We start from the raw sequence: 17,762 nt of genomic DNA, 5'->3' as shown, positions 1-17,762 counted from the left end.
AGTGGGCAGAAAAGATGAATTGCTACAACTTCCACTTAGGGGTGGGAAAGCTATTTTTACTCATACTCTTTCAACTTAAAATGAGTTAGCTCAGACCTGATCTTGAAGAGCTTCCTGAAGCAAAAGCTGTCATGATAGAGGCAGTAATGAAGTCCTCAGAAGATTGCTAACCTCTACCAGCTTAGCAATCATTCAGAGCTTTAATTTTCTGCCAAGGAAGTGAGTAGCTGTAACACAAGGCTGATTAATATTCATCTCTGTGCCACCTACCCTATATTTCTTTTTATTGTGTTTGTGTCACAGGATAAAGCTTTGTCAGACTGCTTCAGCATCACTCTTGGGCAGTTGAGTTAGTTTCATTAGCTGCTCAACCTTCACCTGACAGTCCCTTTCTGTCTTAGGAAAAATGTCTGACACACTTCTTTAAGTGCTGCTGAGCCTGCTCTTCACTTTTCTCCCGTGGGAGAGCAGCTCCAATGAAGAATGTAAGTTCAGGCTGCAACTCTTGAAACTTGGACAGAAGTTGCAATTAAATATGTTCCTTATGACACGCATTTCTTCCAGCAGTGAAGTAGAACTGCAAGCTTGATTTATTTTTTAATTAAAAATATGAGGATTGACTTATCCTTGGAACAAAACTTTCCAGTTTGTGCAGAATACCTGTTAACTCCCCCTATTTTCTCTTGCCTCGTCCATTTTCTTCTTAAAAGGATGCTCTCTAGTTTATTATTCTATTAGTTTCTAAAACATGCTGCTGTTCATGTGCCAGTCTTGGATGAGAACCTCTTTTCTACGTATGACCTAATGCATGAAAGCAGTTTGATATCAGGTAGCTAATTTGTAGGAAATAACTCATCTTGGCTCTCCTTAAAGCTAGCCCTATGGTACAGGTTTCTTCTGGAAAGGAAGAACATGTTGCAGCCACAAGAAAGTACTTCTGCTCAACTCCCAGTCCTCAAAGCCCATGACTAGTCCAGTAAATTTTGGCTAGTGAATGTGCCCAAACCCACTGCTCAGTTGTTTACACTGCTGAGTGTTAACCTAGTTACCATGTATTAAGCCCTTGATACATTATTATGTTGTAATTGCCAGATTACTGTGTATTTTAGAGAGAATCTGTTATCTGTAGTAGCTTGTGTATAAATTAATTTTTAAGCTAGAACAAGTGGGAATTACACAGGGGCTGCAATAGGTGAATTGCATTCAAACCCTTTCCATGAAGATGATGAGCGTGAATCTCTCTCCTAGGAACTAGGAAAGGTCTTGCACTTTTAGACAATGTCCTCATTACTGGGTATAATGGGAATGCCCCCTTTCCCTCACAGAACCATCTGAGTGCCTAATAAATACCATAATTGTGACTTTAAACTTTTTTTTTAAACACAGAACACTGCAACCTGTTAAATTCCCTTGTGAATTTAGCCTCAAAGTTGTTCGAACCAGCAAACTCAGTGTTTCAAAGCAGTAACAAGAGAGTATGTTATATAATCCCAGTCTATGTGAAGGAGACTTGCTTTGACATTTGCTGTTCTGTTTTGCAAGTAGCAAAAGTAGTTGGTTCTCATCTGAACACTACCAAAAATTTAATTTAGTATCACTTCAGGTCTTTTAATTAAATAGAAATGTACCAGCATTCTCCCCCTTTATTGGTAAGGAAATCCATCTAGCCCCCTCTGGTTAGTAAAACTAAGCTCTATTAGTAAGACGTACAAACTATACTAAGTGGTGCGGATGTGGTAAACTGGGCTTGTTCTGTGCCAGCCTGAAGTTTGGTTAAAGTACAAAAGCACTAGCGTATTTCTGAGATGAAGAGTATACCATCTTTCTTCCATCAAGGCTTATCTGCTTTACCTAAGATGCAGGGAGGGGCCGTAGTTGACTTCTGTCATGCATAAAGCTTCATCCTCTAGGACAGCTTTGTAAAAGTCATTGCAGAGTTTTGCTATATTCTCCACACACATAAACCTTAAGTTTTTCTGTCTCCAGAAAATTTTGGAGCCTTTCCCACAGGTGTGGAAAAACCTGCATGCTTCACTGTCTTGTCTGACTTGGTTGCTTGGAAAAAGGGTGCCCCAACCAGTGACCAACACCAGCTGGTTCTCGGTGTTGCCCCTTGTACCTTTTCCCAGTTGTTTGGCAAGAAGGACAGTGCCGGAACTGGGAGACTGCAGTGCTTTTCGGGGAGAAAGAGGCTCCCCAGAAGGTGCTCAGAACACAACCGTAGGGTAGTTCCTAAAACAGATACGGAAGGAGAAAGGGGAAAAAAACCCAAACATCACACTAAAGATTTCTGTGACTAGTTGCCTTGCAGCAACTCTCAGAAAAATGAAATTCTCTGTTGAGTTAGGGCACTTCCATCACAAGCAAACCTACAGTTTACAATTATGTAAGACCTCATGAAGCTTCAATACCCTTTTCCTTGTTTAAAAGTTTTGTGGCCATAATAAGGACTAGAAATGATTCATTGAAAGCAAAAACTTGAGCGAGCCAATGCTCACTGACATCTTCTGGAGCTCGGGTGCAGCATGTTACTGTGTCCAGGTTAACAAAAAAAAGAAGTATTCCATTACTAGAGTATTGCCTGCATTTACTCTCACACTAGTAAAGTTAGGGTTTGTTGCTTTAGACTGGGGTTTTCAGCCTGTGACATGCCAATGGACTGTTTACACGAAGTTTATATATAAGGATGACAAATTCATTCCTAATGTTAAATGCTGCTTTTTAGCCATCCCACAGTTCACACCCTTGTTGGAGTGTTTAGGACTGCAGCTGGGGGCAGGGGGAAGAGGAGAACGCTGCTCTCAGATGTAGCTCTACAAACTTCCAAAGCTGCAGAACAGAGCTCATAAAAAATGTCGTCGCATTAGCGGAGGTCACATGAAGGAGCCTTTCTGATATATTTGTCAGGCTAGGTTTTTTGTACTAAATGTTGTCTTTGCCATTTTGATAAGCCACTTCCTTCAATGCCACTTCCTTCAGTAAATTATCTACCCTGAAACACTTAAGCATTTTATCACTTTAAAATTTTGCAGTGTGACGAGATCAGAATTAATTTGTGCGTTTTTCTCTCACCCTAGGTCCTTCAGCAACTAAAACCCCCTAGTCTTTAGAGTTGGTCTTTTCTCCTCAGTTATGCCTGTGTTGTATCTGCTAACAGAATAATGGAGGGGTGAATTTCTTAGAACAAGAGCACATAAAGATGTCCAAAATATGTTTACTGGACCTCTTTTCCAACTCCCCCCCACATCTTTTTAAACGAATGCAGACAATTTTGTGTTTATAAAAATTCATCTATCATTTATTCCGATACTTCGTCCTCCACACACAAGTCTCAAGATTTCCGTAATACATAAACTACGCCAGCGGAACACATGAAAACAACAAAAAAATGAAAAAATGCTTTTCACACTATTAAATCAGCCAGTTAATTTCTGCTAGAGAAAACTCTCGGGCTCCACAGTAAGCTCTGTGGACTGGCTATCAGGAACGTTTTATGCCTGTTCACAGAAGCATACACCAAACAAAAACTGGGAATGAAAGTAACATACAGGAAGCGTTGACAACTTTCCCCTTGCAAGAAGCACCTGGTACCTTATGGTACCTTAATGACATTCCACATACTGCATTATCATCAAAAGAAAGAGCAAGCTACCTTAGCAGAGGGATTGGGTTACACTGATTTATACAGCCAAGACCCGCTACACATAATGTACTTATAGGTGTTACTTGCGTGTTTATGCTTTCTCCCCCTCTAAAATAAACTACAGCAACCAAGGTAGAACCCTACTATATTTCCCCTAGTTTCTGCCTGAAGTTTTGCTTTTAGAAAGAATCTAAAAAAAAAATCACTCTGCTCTTCTTTAGGTAATGTTGAGAGTTCTGCATAGGCAGAATATTAAGCTGTGATGTTCCCTTTATTTCACTTAGCTACTAAATGAGCCTAAAAATCAATCTGGATAGAACTCAGTGTATATCAAGTGTATAATGACTGCTAACAGATGAAGATAGCAATCACTTTGTCTTATACTTAAAATTGAACAGAATGGTTATTATGTACATTTATTTTTCCTGCAAAATGAGCGAGTAAGGAGCTGTAACACTTAGTGATATAAAGATTGACTGCTGCATGAAAAAAAAGAGAGGGCAAAAAAAATTTTGGAGAAAACAGGCTTAGGACAAGCAACAGTTTTTTAATTGTGGAGTACTAAAGACAATTATCGAAGTCACACTGACTTGTCACTTTCCTGGCTGTCACAAAAACTGAGGATTTTTTTGAAACCAACATGGCCAACTCTTTCAATCTACTTTGTGTATGACCTTTTCTAGGACAATACTTGATTGACAGGTGACTAAAAGAAACCTTTTAGTTGATGGGCAAAAATAATCTTCCATTGTAGGACTGTACAGGACTTCTGTAGTACTGTTGAGGAACGGACACAGTCCTACAGGCGTTTTTTAATTTTGAATATTATAGTGGTCTTATATTGCTTTCCCTCCACACAAATAAAAGTTGTCTTGTACCGTTTCAAGATCATATCCGACAAAATAACTCTTTCTGTATTTTATTACTTTATTTAAAAAGTTTGAGTCACATGATGAAATAGTATGACTTGGAAAAAGTCACTGGAAACGTGGCGGTCAGAAGACTTGTGGGAAGAGTATTGTATTTGCCAGCTAGTTTACAAGCCGTTCTGCTCGGCGTAACTTGGGCGCCCCGTAAGCAGCGGACGCTAACACCAAAGCGCGCGCGTTCGTTCCGGCTTCCGCCTTAGCGCAACGCGGGAGTCGGTACCGCACCTTTGAAACGCGAGCAGGCGAGAGGCCCGCGCGGCCTGCCCCGCCCGGGGGTCACTCACAGCCGCGCCGCGGTCCAGGCCTACGCTCGGTCTCCAACGCCGCCATCAGGGCTGCTGAACTTTCGTCCGCTTTGGAGGGGGGTCACCGGCGCTCGCTTTCGTGTCCACGCTGCCTTCGTTTTCGCCTTCATCCTCCTCCTCCTCGTCGTCTTCTTCCTCCTCGGCATCACCTGCCAGGGTTCAAGCGGGGCGCGGATGAGTGGCGCGGGGCGGGGACGGCGGAGCCCCCTCGCCGCGCCCCCTGCCCGGGCCCGCCCCGCCCGCCACTCACCGCCGCCGCGGCCGCCCGCCGCCTGCCTCTCCTCCTGCACCAGAGGCGCCAGCAGCTCTACCACCTGCTCCTGCAGCTCGGCCAGGGCCCGCCGCAGCCCGCGCAGCTGGCCGCCCTCGCCCTCCTCCACCGGGCACGGCACCCGCACCGAGCGTATCTGCCCGTCGCGACCCCTCAGCTCGGCCACCAGCTCCATCGCGCCGCCGCCCAAGCCCCACACGGTGCACGCGCGCGTAGCGCGCCCGGCCGCCCACGGCCCCGCCCCGCTCGCCGGTCACGTGCCCACCGCGCGGGCTCCCCCGCCGCTCCCCTCTGTGACGCGAGGCCCCGGTCACGTGGGAAGCGCGGTTCCGCTTCCGCTGTGGCGCCCCCTGGCGCCTCGGCAGCCTGTTTCCCGCCTCGGCTCGCCCTCGGCCTCGCGTCCCGGCGATGGAGGCGGCGGCGGAGGGCGCCGAGCCGGGGAGCGGCGGCGGGGGCGGCGCGGAGGAGCCCGTGGTCTCCTTGGCGGAGGTGCTGGCGGAGAACGAGGAGCTCGAGAAGGAGGCGCGGGCCGTGCTGGGGGGCAGCGACCACGAGCGCTGCAGTTACTCCCAGGTGGGGGCGGGGTCGGGCGCCGCGGGGGGCGGGGCTGGGGGCGGGGCCGAGGGGGCGGGGCGGGGCCGCCCGGGACCCCCCACTCCCCCCGGCGGCCCCTGTAGCCTGCGCCGGTGTCGCCCCGCAGGGCGCGGTGAAGAGGCAGGCGCTGTACGCCTGCAGCACCTGCACGCCGCCCGGGGGGGAGCCGGCGGGGATCTGCCTGGCCTGCAGCTACGAGTGCCACGGCACCCACCGCCTCTTCGAGCTCTACACCAAGAGGTACGGCGGCGCGGGGTGGGCGGTGCGGGGGCGCGCGCCCGTCTCGACGGCGGGAAGCGCGCGCGCACGCGCCAGTGGCGGCTCGAGCCCCCTCAGCCGGCGGCGGGAAGCGTGCGAGGTGGCTCCCGCGGGTTCCCTTCAGCGGGCTGGGAAGGCAAGGCCGCGTGCGCTGGCGTCCTCCTCCTCATCTTCCTCCTCCTCATCTTCCTCCTCCTCCTCCTCCTCCCGGGCCCGGGTGCCGGCACACGGCCGCGGCGTGAGGTGTGCCGGGCCGGGGGCATTTCCCCAGCGCCTCCGCCGCTGTGTCGGGTGTTCCGGTGAGGTGGGGCAGCGTTCCGATGCGTACCACGTACACCACTCCCAGCAAAACTGCACAGGCGGCTGCGGGCCGGTCACCGACGTGTGCCCATGTTTCACGTGGCATGCCAGTCCTGTTTAAGTGGGAGCTTAGGCGTCTGAGACCAGCGCTTAATGGCCTTCATGGATCCAGCCTGTGGAAATGATCCAATTCACGCTCCTCGTTTGCCGGCACTTGTGCTCGCGTTTTTGAGTGTGGTAGTTGCAGCACCTGGGCTTAGCTGTGCCATTGCGGTCTCCGAGCCGAGCGCTGTCGCAAACGATGGTGTTCGCCGAGATCTGCTGAGAACACCATATGAGAGGGTAAGGCTGTGAGGCCCTTTGGCCAGTTCTGACGGATGCTGCTGTTTAAATAGCTGCAAGAATATTTTTATGGCTCCTAATAAACTGCTGGGAACTGTTACAAACACAAAAACTAATGTGTTTTCAGTTAATAAAAAACCTTGAAATGCTACGTGTTTCTTTCCAGGAACTTCCGCTGTGACTGTGGAAACAGCAAGTTCAAAAATCTACAGTGCAAATTGCTCCCAGTAAGTTCAGATGTAGGTTTCATACATACATAATCAAAATAACAGTCTTGGGAGGTTGGTGCCTTGCCTCAGCCAGTGCTGACTCATGCAGTGCCTCTGCTTTTCTGAGCAAGTTAAACAAGGTAGGAGTATTACAGCAGGAGATACAACTGTTGAGGGACCAAAGGGAAATGTGGCGAGCAGAGAGAACGTTTGATCCTTGTCGTCCATGAATGCAGCAGTTCTGCACCCATGGTCAGTGTAACTCCAGAAACATGTTGTGGTACCTGTGCTAATACATCTCATTAGCTTTAAGCTGGCTTCAGGAGAAATTGCACACTTGTGGGGTGCAATTTTGCAGTTGCATTAAGGAAATATAAGGTTGTGCTGCTGTCAAAGGGCCAGTTCCCTCCCCTTCTTCCTGGTGGCATAAGTGCCCTAATCTTTTTTGATAGGTTGTCACCAGAGCCTACCAATAGGATAGTTTTTTTACTATATTAAGTCCACTGTGCCGTCATACTGGATGGGCATTTTGGACTCGTCAAGTAGTTGGTAATCTTCTGGGAAGCAGTGACAGGAAGCTGCTTGGCTTGCCTTGCAGTGCAGCTCCCAGGGTAACAACACTCTAGATGTAGAAATGGCAAGTGGTTTTCTGTATGCCCATTTTGTTCTGGAAGAATTGGGATGGATCCAGAGCTAGGCAGCCTAGCGCTACAGTCCAGTGATCCCTACAGAGACACCTGTGACAATTTTAAGATGTTACTGTTTCTCATTTGAGTCCATGAAAGTGATCACATGGTTGTTCCTCCTCCTTCATTTTGGTGCAAAATCAATCATACAGGTTAAGTGACCTTCAGCATCCGTCCATTCATCTGGCTGACTTAGTGGATGCCGGGTGCTCACATCGTCCATTCTTCCTTTGTCAGAATGGTGGTAGAAGGTGTTTTGTAGGAACGTCATAAATGGTTGCAACTGCTTCTGCAGGGGCCAATGGTGGTCTTAGGCTGCAGCTACCTGCAGTTCTGAAGCCCTCTGGCTGCAGCTCTTTTAGCTGTTTTTTGAACAAGTTTACCCGTAACTGAACTTCATTCAGGTTGTTTTGTCATTCAGATAATCCCCTCTTGTAGACTGACGTTTATATGACATGAATTTAAAGGAAGCGCGGTCGTAAGATTAAACGAAGTTGCGTTTGGATCACAGTCTGGATGTTTAAAAAAAATGGAGGGGAAGGTGCACCATAAATCTGCAGGTGTTGCTGTAATGGCAGCAGGCAGGCGTGGTTGGTGATCAAAACTCATAGTGTTTTATATTAGCAGTAATTTAACAAACACCACAATTGCCATGTATTACAAAGATGGAAAGACTGTGTTTTCTCTTTCCTTTTGAACTGCAGTACTCCTCATGTGTCCTATCTGCTGTTTACTGTGTAGCATAGATGTCTGGATGATACCTTTCTGGATCTCCAAGCCAATGAGTATAACGATTGCTTTTAGGAATTAAAGTGGAATAGGAATTGGGTTTTTCTAGATTATACGTCTTTTCTGTCTTTAGTTTTTCACTGCATTGTCTATTGACACATTTTTTCCTTTCCTCCTAGGAAAAGGGCAAGGTGAATTCAGGAAATAAGTATAATGACAATTTCTATGGATTATACTGTACTTGTAAAAGACCTTATCCTGATCCTGAAGATGAGGTAAGAAATAAAAAAAAAAACGTAGTGATCGTATATAGGTGGTATTTATGCAAAACATTGTGCAAAGGGTCATTGCTGATCTGCTTTACAGGGAAAGTGCCACTTTAGGAAAGCATATGTTCCATATTGCTGCTGGTTGTCATGTGCTGGTTGTCATCATACTTGATCAGCTCTTTTTTTAAATGGTAGAATGTGTTTATGCCTTAAAGACAGACAAGGAGGACAAACCATCATTTGGACAAAACGCTGCTGCAGTCATCTCTGCTTTCCTCTCGCTAAAGTTACAGAGTTCCCTTAAGGGGTAGGTTTCTCATTATCTTGAGAAATGCAGCAAGCAGGTAGTAAACCCATTGCACATGTTAGGAGAGACCAGAATCTGCTTCCTTGTGCCTGCAACAGTGCCCTGACAAGGCTTCTGGGATGAGGAGAGTCTGTCCTCTAGCACTGGTTTTAGCTTTCCTTTATGGCAGTCAGAACACTTTTTCTCTACCTGAAGTGTTAAAATATACCACTTGGTTTGCGCATGCAAACTTTTGTTTGCAGTCATATAAGTTAGGTGTCTTAAAGAATAAGGAAGGCATGAGTCTTTCAAATACCAAAAATGTATTTTATAAACTCACCTCTCAAGTTCAGAGATAGCTGAACATTTCTAAAGACATCATTAGTAATTGTTTCATAACAGTTTGTACTATACTGTATTGTGAACAGTTAATTTATGATTCTGGCATTCCTATATAAACCTGATGACTTAGTGGATGTCAGTATCTTTCTTTAGCTAAGCTGCTCATGCATTTCTGTTTACAGGAAGAAAGATACCAATAGTGTATTAACTTTTATCAGCTCTTCTGTATGAGAAAGTCCTGCACTACTGCGAAAACTAGTTTTGTAATAATAACTGGGAAGTTACACAGTCTTGATAATAACGACAAATTCCATATGCTGTTGAACTTCAGGGAAGAAAACTGACTAATGAAGCAGTGACTGCTTACTAACGGCAGCTCCCTGTGTGTGGGTGAAGCGGGAAATGCAATTCATTTGAGCAGGCTTTGCATAATACTGCAGTTTGAGGCTTGTGAAAGATTCTGGAGGTTGCTATTAATGCTAATAATATGACCATTCATCTAGATTCCAGATGAGATGATCCAGTGCATCGTTTGTGAAGACTGGTTCCATGGCAGGGTAAGGAAACTATAATATCATGCTTTCCATTTGCATAGAAATAAATTAGTGTTGTTTAGGTTTGTATGGTTCTTACTTGAGAAGGTTTGCTGTAGTTCTCAAAAGATTACTACATGAGTTCTGAGGTATTTCTTTTCATAGAATCATGGAATCTTTGGGTTGGAAGTGACCTTTTAAGGTCATCTAGTCCAACCCCCCTGCAGTGAGCAGAGACATCTTCAACTAGATCAGGTTGTTCAGAGCCCCATCCAACCTGACCTTGGATGTTTCCAGGGATGGGGCATCTATCACCTCTAGCCACTAGGTTGGTCAGGCAGGACTTGCCCTTGGTGAAGCCGTGCTGACTGTCTTGAATCACCTCCCTGTCCTCCATGTGCCTTAGCATAGCTTCTAGGAGGGTCTGCTCCATGATCTTCCCAGACACAGAGTTGAGGCTGACAGGTCGGTAGTTCCCAGGGTCCTCCTTTCAACCCTTTTTAAAAATGGGTGCAACGTTTCCCTTCTTCCAGTCTCCAGGGCCTTCACCTGACTGTCAAGACTTTTCAAATATCATGGAGAGTGGCTTGGCAACTACATCAGGCAATTCCCTCAGGACTCTGACATGCATCTCGTCAGGTCTCATAGGCTTCTGTATGTTCAGGTTCCTCAGGTGGTCTCCAACCTGATCTTCTCTTATAGTGAGAGGGACTTTGCTCCTCCAGTCCCCATCTTGCAGTCCATCCACTCGAGAGGTGTGGGAGGAGAGCTTGCCAGTGAAGACTGAGTCAAAGAAGTTGTTGAGTACATCAGCCTTCCCCTTGTCAGTTGTTACCAGTTTGCCAGTCTTGCTCATTGCGGGGGTACACTTTCTTTGACCTTACTTTTCTGGCTGACATATCTGTAGAAGCCCTTCTTAATATTCTTTGTGTCACTTGCCAAGATCATCTCCAGCCATGCCTTGGCCTTCCTGACACCATCCCTACACAACTGGGCAGTGTCCCTGTACTCTTCCCAGGATACCTGTCCCTGCTTCCACTGCCTGTGCATTTCCTTCTTGCCTTTTAGTTTGACCTGCAGGTCTCAAGTCAGCCATGCCAGCCTCTTGCCTTCCTTTCCTGATTTCTTACACCTGGGAATCGAGAGCTCTTGCACTCTGTGGAAAGTGTCTTTAAAGATCTGCCAGCTCTGTTATGCTCTCCTGTCCCTGAGGGCAGTTTCCCAGGAGGTTCTATTGACAGACTCCTTGAAGTGCTGGAACTTTGCTTTCTTAAAATTCAGGGTCCTGACTTTACTCTTCACCTGCCCCCTATCCTTCAGGACTGCAAACTCCACCAGTGCATGATCACTGCAGTCCAGGCTGCCTCCAGTCTTGACGTCACCAGTTAGCTCACTTGTGTTGGTGACCAACAGGTCTAGTATGGCATCCCCTCCGGTAGGGCTGCCCATTACCTCACGTAGGAAGGTGTCCTCTGTGCATTCCAGGAGTCTCCTGGATTGCCTACAGCTCGCTGTGCCACTTTTCCAGCAGATGTCAGGGTAGCTGGAGTGAGAAAGCTTCATCAATAGGCTCCCCTTGATTGGGCGGCCTGTAGTAGACACCAACCACGAGGTTCCCTTTGTTGCCGCAGTCTCCGATTCTTACCCATAACCTTTCAGCCTGCACGTGGCTATTGAGGCAGCTCTTCGCACTCTATCCATTTCTTGACGTAGAGACCAACGCTGAATAGCCTGTAGCCATCGATAGCTGCACTCCAGTCATGGGATTCGTCCCATCAAGTTTCAGTAATGGCAACCAGGTTGTAGTTTTCTAGCAGCGTGGTGGCTTCCAACTCCTCCTGTTTGTTGCCCATCCTGCATGCATTGGTGTAGAGGCACTTCAGCTGGGCTGTCGACCATGTCACCCTCTTAGAGGAATCTCCTTTAGTTCTTTTGAGGTCTTTTTCTGGTGCAACAGGCTGAGGGGCCTCGCTAGCACCCTGTCCCTCTCACCTTGATGTGTCATCCCACAGCTTGTCATGGGTGAGCCTGATATTATCCCCCTCTCCCTTTGAGTCTAGTTTAAAGCCCTGTCAATGAGCCCTGCTAGCTTGTGAGCAAAGACCCTCTTCCCACTTTGAGAAAGGTGAATCTCATCGCATGCCAGCAAGCCAGGTGCTGTGTAGGCCATACCATTATCAAAAAAAGATGAAATTGTGGTGGTGGCACCAGTCACCAAGCAATGCATTAATAAATAGACTGGGCCCGTCTGTTCCTTCCTACGTCACTGCCCACAACTGGAAGGAGGGAGGTAACAGTAACCCGTGCCCCAAATTCCCTTACCAACTGTCCCAAGGCCCTGAAGTCTCTTTTGATCGCCCTTGGACTATGAGTTTTCATCCTATGCAAAGTTTAATCTTGCGCTGCTGTCCACTCCAGTCCAAAAAGCCTAGGAAGAGTTCTACCTTTTTGAATGTTACTGCTGCAGAATAAAATGATTTTATAACTGCCCCTTTAACAGGAAAGTTCTAATGAGTAGAATCAGTGAGAAGATTCTTACTGAGGCACATCATTATCAACTACCTGAATAGTTCTTGATTCAAAAGAATGCTTTTTAAATTGTAATTATTTTAAATAGGAAGAAACAAACTGCATAGTTGGTTCCTGATTATGAACATTGGGGAAATCTTTTAAAAGCAGCTCAGCACTTCAGTGAGTGCCCTACTTACTGTGTGAGCATTAAGGATTCAGCCTCTTGTGCCTTGAAGGGCATGAGTAAAATTCCATGTTTGAAGTTGGAGGATCAGAGAATTAAAAAAAAGATAATTGGCTTCAATTATGGGCTCTGTGGATAAACTATAGGATTCTTTTGTATGAATGTATGTATTAAGAATGTTATGCTGCATACTGTGAGCTCTGGAAGAACGCTTTTCAAAAGAAAGCCAATAGGTGCTATTCATTGCCTAAATAGTTCTGACCAGTTCATGGAGAGTTTTGAGACCCCATTCTTCTCAAGTTCAGTATGAAGACTTACAATCTCTTATACTTAAGGAAGTGATCATAAGTTATTTAAGAGTTTAAAGGTGCAGTGTGCAGTAGGTATCTTCACCTGTCCTATGTTTAGAAGAACAATGTTTAGAAATTAGGTAAAGATAGGACTGAGATTTCTGGGTATGTAGAAGGCATAAAAAGCTGTAGACAAGAGAGGATTATTTCGGTTTTTCTCTGGAATTCTGATCAGCTCTTTCCAGTCCTTAAGTTATACTGATCATGATTGTAGAAAGGTAGCTGGAGTGTATGCTTGTGCTGAAAATACGATGGCAGTTGATATTTTACTTCCTTTAAACTTAGAATTGAGTCTATTAATTTGCAGCAAACATTTCACTGCTGCGTGATTGTTTCTTTTTGACAGCATCTTGGTGCAGTACCCCCTGAAAGCGGAGACTTCCATGAAATGGTATGCCAAGCCTGCATGAATCACTGCCGTTTTCTGTGGGCCTATGCGTCGCAATTAGCAGGTAAGCAAAATTGAGGATCTGAGCCAGTATTTTGTTAGCATGTATTTCTCATACTTGGTTGGTTAATGACTGTTTAAGTGGTTGGAGAAATGATATTCATTGTATTGGACAATTGCCTTCAGCAGTGGAACATGCAGGGCTACAGTAACTGTTCTGTGAAAAAAAAAAATGCAGTTCTTGTTCCTAAATCTTAATTCTGTGGTGCTCACTCATTTATTTTGTCAAAGACGTGCTAGCACATAGATGGATGAAGACTTAATACTTGCCTCAAGTAACTTAATTTCTAAACTGGATCAAAAAACTGAAGAGCTGTCCTACGGGAAAGAGTGAGGCAAACAGCTGAGGCTCTGAGCAGCACAGAGTGAATGACAGAGTGACCTGAAATGAATGTGTAAAACCTTAATCTGAGTAGAGCTGGGGCTGTGCTCAGGACACACATTCCCTGCAGTCACAGCAGGCCTCTGTCTGCTATGTGGTCTCTGTGGGATCAGAAGGGTACATGACTTGTTTTCTGGGGAAAGAGCTGGTTTCACATAGTCTGCTAAATGTTGCTTGTACAACTGGTGATTGATCTCTTACATGCCAGAAATTTCAGTGGTAATTTTAAGGATTGCAAGCTGGCCTACCTGGAGTTCTCTTCCTTCTAATGTAAATACAGTACAGAATGGGGTTTTTTTGTTTGTTTTTGGTTTTCTTCCTTCTAGCCCCGTGTGTCACAGCGGGGTTAGAACTTGAGCTGACATCAAAAGAAAAACTTGTTTTAAATAAGGAAGGTGTTAGTGTAGTTAATGTCATGGAGTTTTTGGTGTGTGTGTCTGGAGGGAATGAATAACTCTGATACAAAGTCATCAAAATCGTACGCAACAGCTACTGAACCTGCCATAGCTATCAAGGAGTGCCAAGAAGGACAAGCATCTTAGTACAGAACTATCTGAAATGGTGATACCCTTTTCCCTTTCCTAGGGCTTAGATTTTGGGAAGCAGAATATTTTAGAATAGGTGTATGAGAGGTGAAGAACACTACGGTGAAAGAGAGCGCGGTTTCTTGGTATACCTCGGGCACTATGTCTTTGGACAGCTGTAAGATACACCCAGCACCCTGCAGCGTACAAGGTGATATCAGTCTCTTTGATGCCGCACTGTAAAGCAGAGAGGACATCGGTGGTAGCCTGTACATTGTCTGGCACGGTATTTTCACTTACGTGGGTATGTATCTTCCAGTTCCTGCTTTGACCAAAGTGAGCTCCCTTGAAGATGAAGGGATTATCCTGAAGGTTGAGGAAAGTGAAGAGCAGAAAAAAGAGATAAAAAAAGAAAGTGGAGTGGAACACCAGGAAACGAAGGAGGAAAAGCAGATGGAGCCGTTTAATGAACCGTCTACTAGCTCTGGATCTGCTTGTCCAGAGGTAAAATGGACCTTGTTTTCTCTCCTGTACGTCTTCATACTGATGATAGGTGAACTAAAGCCCACCTCTCTCTGCAGAGGTTCAGTGAAGAGGTAAATGCTTTAAGTCTGTTTCCATGTGATTCTTCGGTCACTGACACTTCAAACATGTGGTCTCTGTGGAGCACAGCGAAGGCTGTGGAACCTGATTTTAGAAGTGGGTGATAAGGGTGTAGCGTCTGTCTGCAGATAGATTAGATCCATCCCTTTTTGTCAGCCACCGGCCTTGACACTGAGGTAACTTCTGAGTTCTAATACAGGGGTATTGTGCATTGTAGCTGCATTTGCACGATAGTCCAGCTCTGATTTCTTAACCATTTATGGTTATTGTGGTAAATTTCTACAGAAATGGCCAGTGGAAACTGCTAAAACCACGTCAGAATCCTCATGTGAATTAGTATTAGTAAAAGTTGTTTATAAAAATAAATATGTTTGCGACAAAAGAGAAGACTTGTGTAAGGAAAATGACATGCTGGAAAGAACAGCGCATATTTGAAGTGACGTTACAGAACACTCTCATTTTAATTCAGGTGGTTACTAAGAGTGAGGAGCCAGTCTGCAAGCTGAAAGAACTCCAAAGCAAAGAATTTTTAAAAAAAGATACTGCCACCTTTTGGCCGTCGAACTGGAGAAGCAAATTATGCACCTGTGAAGACTGTTTGGTATGTATTCTCTCTTCATCACCATCATTGACGTGGGGGAGACAGAGAGGAGCTCCCAGAGAATCTTTGAGGCGAAGCTTGTGGGTAAAATCTGCGTAAATGTTGTTACTCTGCATATAAACACCTAAAAACCGCTCCACCTCACATAAAGAAACACAGTGAATCCTTTGGAATTAACACATCACGAAGGACCTGCTAAACGTTTGTATTTTCTTTGCTGCTTGAATCCAGTATTGCTTTGGAAGTCATTACGGGGAGATGTCTGAAATGCTGGATACAAAGTTTACATTATTATTATTTTTATTATTGTTATTTGTGATACTGAACACAAAAAGGATTGGGAGAGACCACCTCCATATGAGAAGTTTTGTCATGTAAAAGTAAAATTTGCTTTATTCTCCAGAAAATGTATTCGGAGCTTGAAGTCCAGTTCCTGACAGATGAATGCGACACTGTCTTGGCTTATGAAAATAAGGGTACCAGTGACCAAGAGACAGAGAGGAGAGATCCTTTAATGGACACCCTTAACAGCATGAACAGAGTCCAGCAAGTGGAACTCATCTGTGGTAAATACAACTTCATTTTTAGAATCTGCCTTAACACCTTAACAGTTTCCCGTAAGAGATGAGTATCAGGTCTTGTGATGTGGTATCACACTATTTTTGAAGTAACATGTAGAAGCTCGTACTTACTTTGGAGCAGTTTGTCCTCTCTGGCCCATTATTACAAACTTTAACTTATGTCGAGGAACTAGATTGTGTGGGAGCTTCTCCCTTATTTTAACATCTTAGTTACTGTATTGATAAGTAATTTCTTGTAATGTGAAGATTTAAACATTAATTTACGCTTCTGCTGTCTGGATTATTTGTCTTAGCCTGTTCAGTTGTTTGGCAATCTCCTATTGCCTGGGGGAGTGCCAGCGGGTGCGGAGCTGGGCTGCGGGGTGCTCCCTGGCAGCTCTGCTGCAAAGCACATTGGCAAGGCAGCCTTGACGTATTTTGTAACTGGAGCCGCATTTCCCTCTTCTGAGTGAGGGCTGTGCACTCCAGCGAGGACACTTGCCCAATCCTAAGTTACAGGCTATGACTTCCTACCACTACCCCGTGTGCTCCTGTAGGGGGAGGCTGGGGGGCAGGGCATTCTTTTAATTAATTGTACTAATTCGCTGACTGAACTTGTATACGTTTCTCTGAAGATCACCTGAACAGATACTCAGACTGCAGAGGCTAGTCTGATAAATTACCAGTCTTCTCATGTTTACCTGGACTTACCTTTCTTACTGTTATTTATAATCCAGTTCAAACATAGATTTGTCTCAAGTAAAGATAACGAATGACAAGAGGAAGTAGAACAAGTTGTCTTCTTGAGCGTTAAAATAAAGCTGGGTATCTTCTTGGTTTTTTTGTTTTCTTTCCCTTGCCTTCGCTTCTCCATACAGAATACAATGATTTAAAGACAGAACTGACTGACTATCTCAGGAGATTTGCAGATGAGGGAACGGTAAGGCAAAACTCGCAGAATTTGCTTACCAGAAAATGTGTTTTAAAATCCTGTTGAGGGGTGGGTGCTGAATGCGATCATGCTATGTTACAATATTTTTTTCCTGTCTCTTGGAGTTGCTGGTACCACAGTATAAATTTGCAATTCCAATGGAATGGGGGATTTCTGAGTTGCATTTCCTCAATGACATTGTTCAGAGATAACAAGGACCTTACAGAAATCTGTCTATGAAGTACTGAGAGCACTTGTTAAATTTAAATTAAACTTCTGTTGCTCTGAGGAAAAATAGTCAGGAAAAGCAGCTCTTAACCTTTATGTTTTTCTTAGATTGAATTTAAACCCTTAGAAGAATAAAGACTGACTAAATTTGGCAACCAGTCTCATCAGTTGTTTTCCTGGAGGAATGTGCATGCTATTATTAAGCAACACATGCATTTTGTTGGCTTATTGGCTAAATTGCCATTCTTAGTTACATTGTAATGAGTCTGAAGCCAGCTAGTGAAAATCTTGCTTTGTGATCCTTTTTCTGATGACAAGAGTGGTCAAACCCATTAAAAATACCACCAGCAGCTCATTTCTCTGTTTTGTATTCTCTCATAACAGAATTTGGGCATCAGTCATCTCCTTTGGGTACAGCAGGAAAGCTGTTCTGCTAGCTGTATTGGAGAGGGTTCAGGATACTTGCTGTTCTGTGCTTTGTGGGGTGCATGCAAGGGGAAAAAAAAAAGGATCGTTTAATTGTTGTGTTGTGCCACAACTTGGGTTTCGTATTGCTTCCCCCAGGTGGTTAAAAGAGAAGACATTCAGCACTTCTTCGAAGAATTTCAGTCACGGAAAAGACGACGGACTAACAGGATGCAGTACTACTGTAGTTAGACTGAGAGAACTGGGAAAACAAAACAGTACTCACTGACAAACAGAAGAGGCATCTTCAGTATTTGGCTTCTCATCAAAATCCAACTG

At 45.0% G+C, this 17,762-nt stretch overlaps 2 protein-coding genes across 2 annotated transcripts; one reads left to right on the top strand and one right to left on the bottom strand.

The window, feature by feature from the left end:
* Positions 1 to 4,901: 4,901 nt before the first annotated feature.
* GON7 (GON7 subunit of KEOPS complex) lies at positions 4,902 to 5,323 on the bottom strand (the record flags this gene model as incomplete). The annotated part of the gene is made up of 2 exons (XM_082000705.1): positions 4,902 to 5,026; positions 5,128 to 5,323. 2 exons carry the CDS (start codon positions 5,321 to 5,323, stop codon positions 4,902 to 4,904), a joined length of 321 nt encoding a protein of 106 aa, XP_081856831.1.
* A 218-nt stretch (positions 5,324 to 5,541) lies between these two features.
* Positions 5,542 to 17,675, top strand: UBR7 (ubiquitin protein ligase E3 component n-recognin 7; the record flags this gene model as incomplete). The annotated part of the gene is made up of 11 exons (XM_082000704.1): positions 5,542 to 5,721; positions 5,849 to 5,982; positions 6,809 to 6,869; positions 8,446 to 8,541; positions 9,667 to 9,720; positions 13,088 to 13,193; positions 14,415 to 14,599; positions 15,168 to 15,299; positions 15,703 to 15,865; positions 16,738 to 16,799; positions 17,583 to 17,675. The coding sequence occupies exons 1-11, from the start codon at positions 5,557 to 5,559 to the stop codon at positions 17,673 to 17,675; spliced, it is 1,251 nt and encodes a 416-aa protein (XP_081856830.1). The 5' UTR covers positions 5,542 to 5,556.
* Positions 17,676 to 17,762: the final 87 nt, after the last annotated feature.

This window comes from Phaethon aethereus (assembly GCF_964289735.1).
Source record: "Phaethon aethereus genome assembly, chromosome: 5".
NCBI lineage: Eukaryota > Metazoa > Chordata > Aves > Phaethontiformes > Phaethontidae > Phaethon > Phaethon aethereus.
The sequence above is the reverse complement of the archived record's forward strand: the minus strand, read 5'-3'. Positions and strand labels throughout refer to the sequence as shown.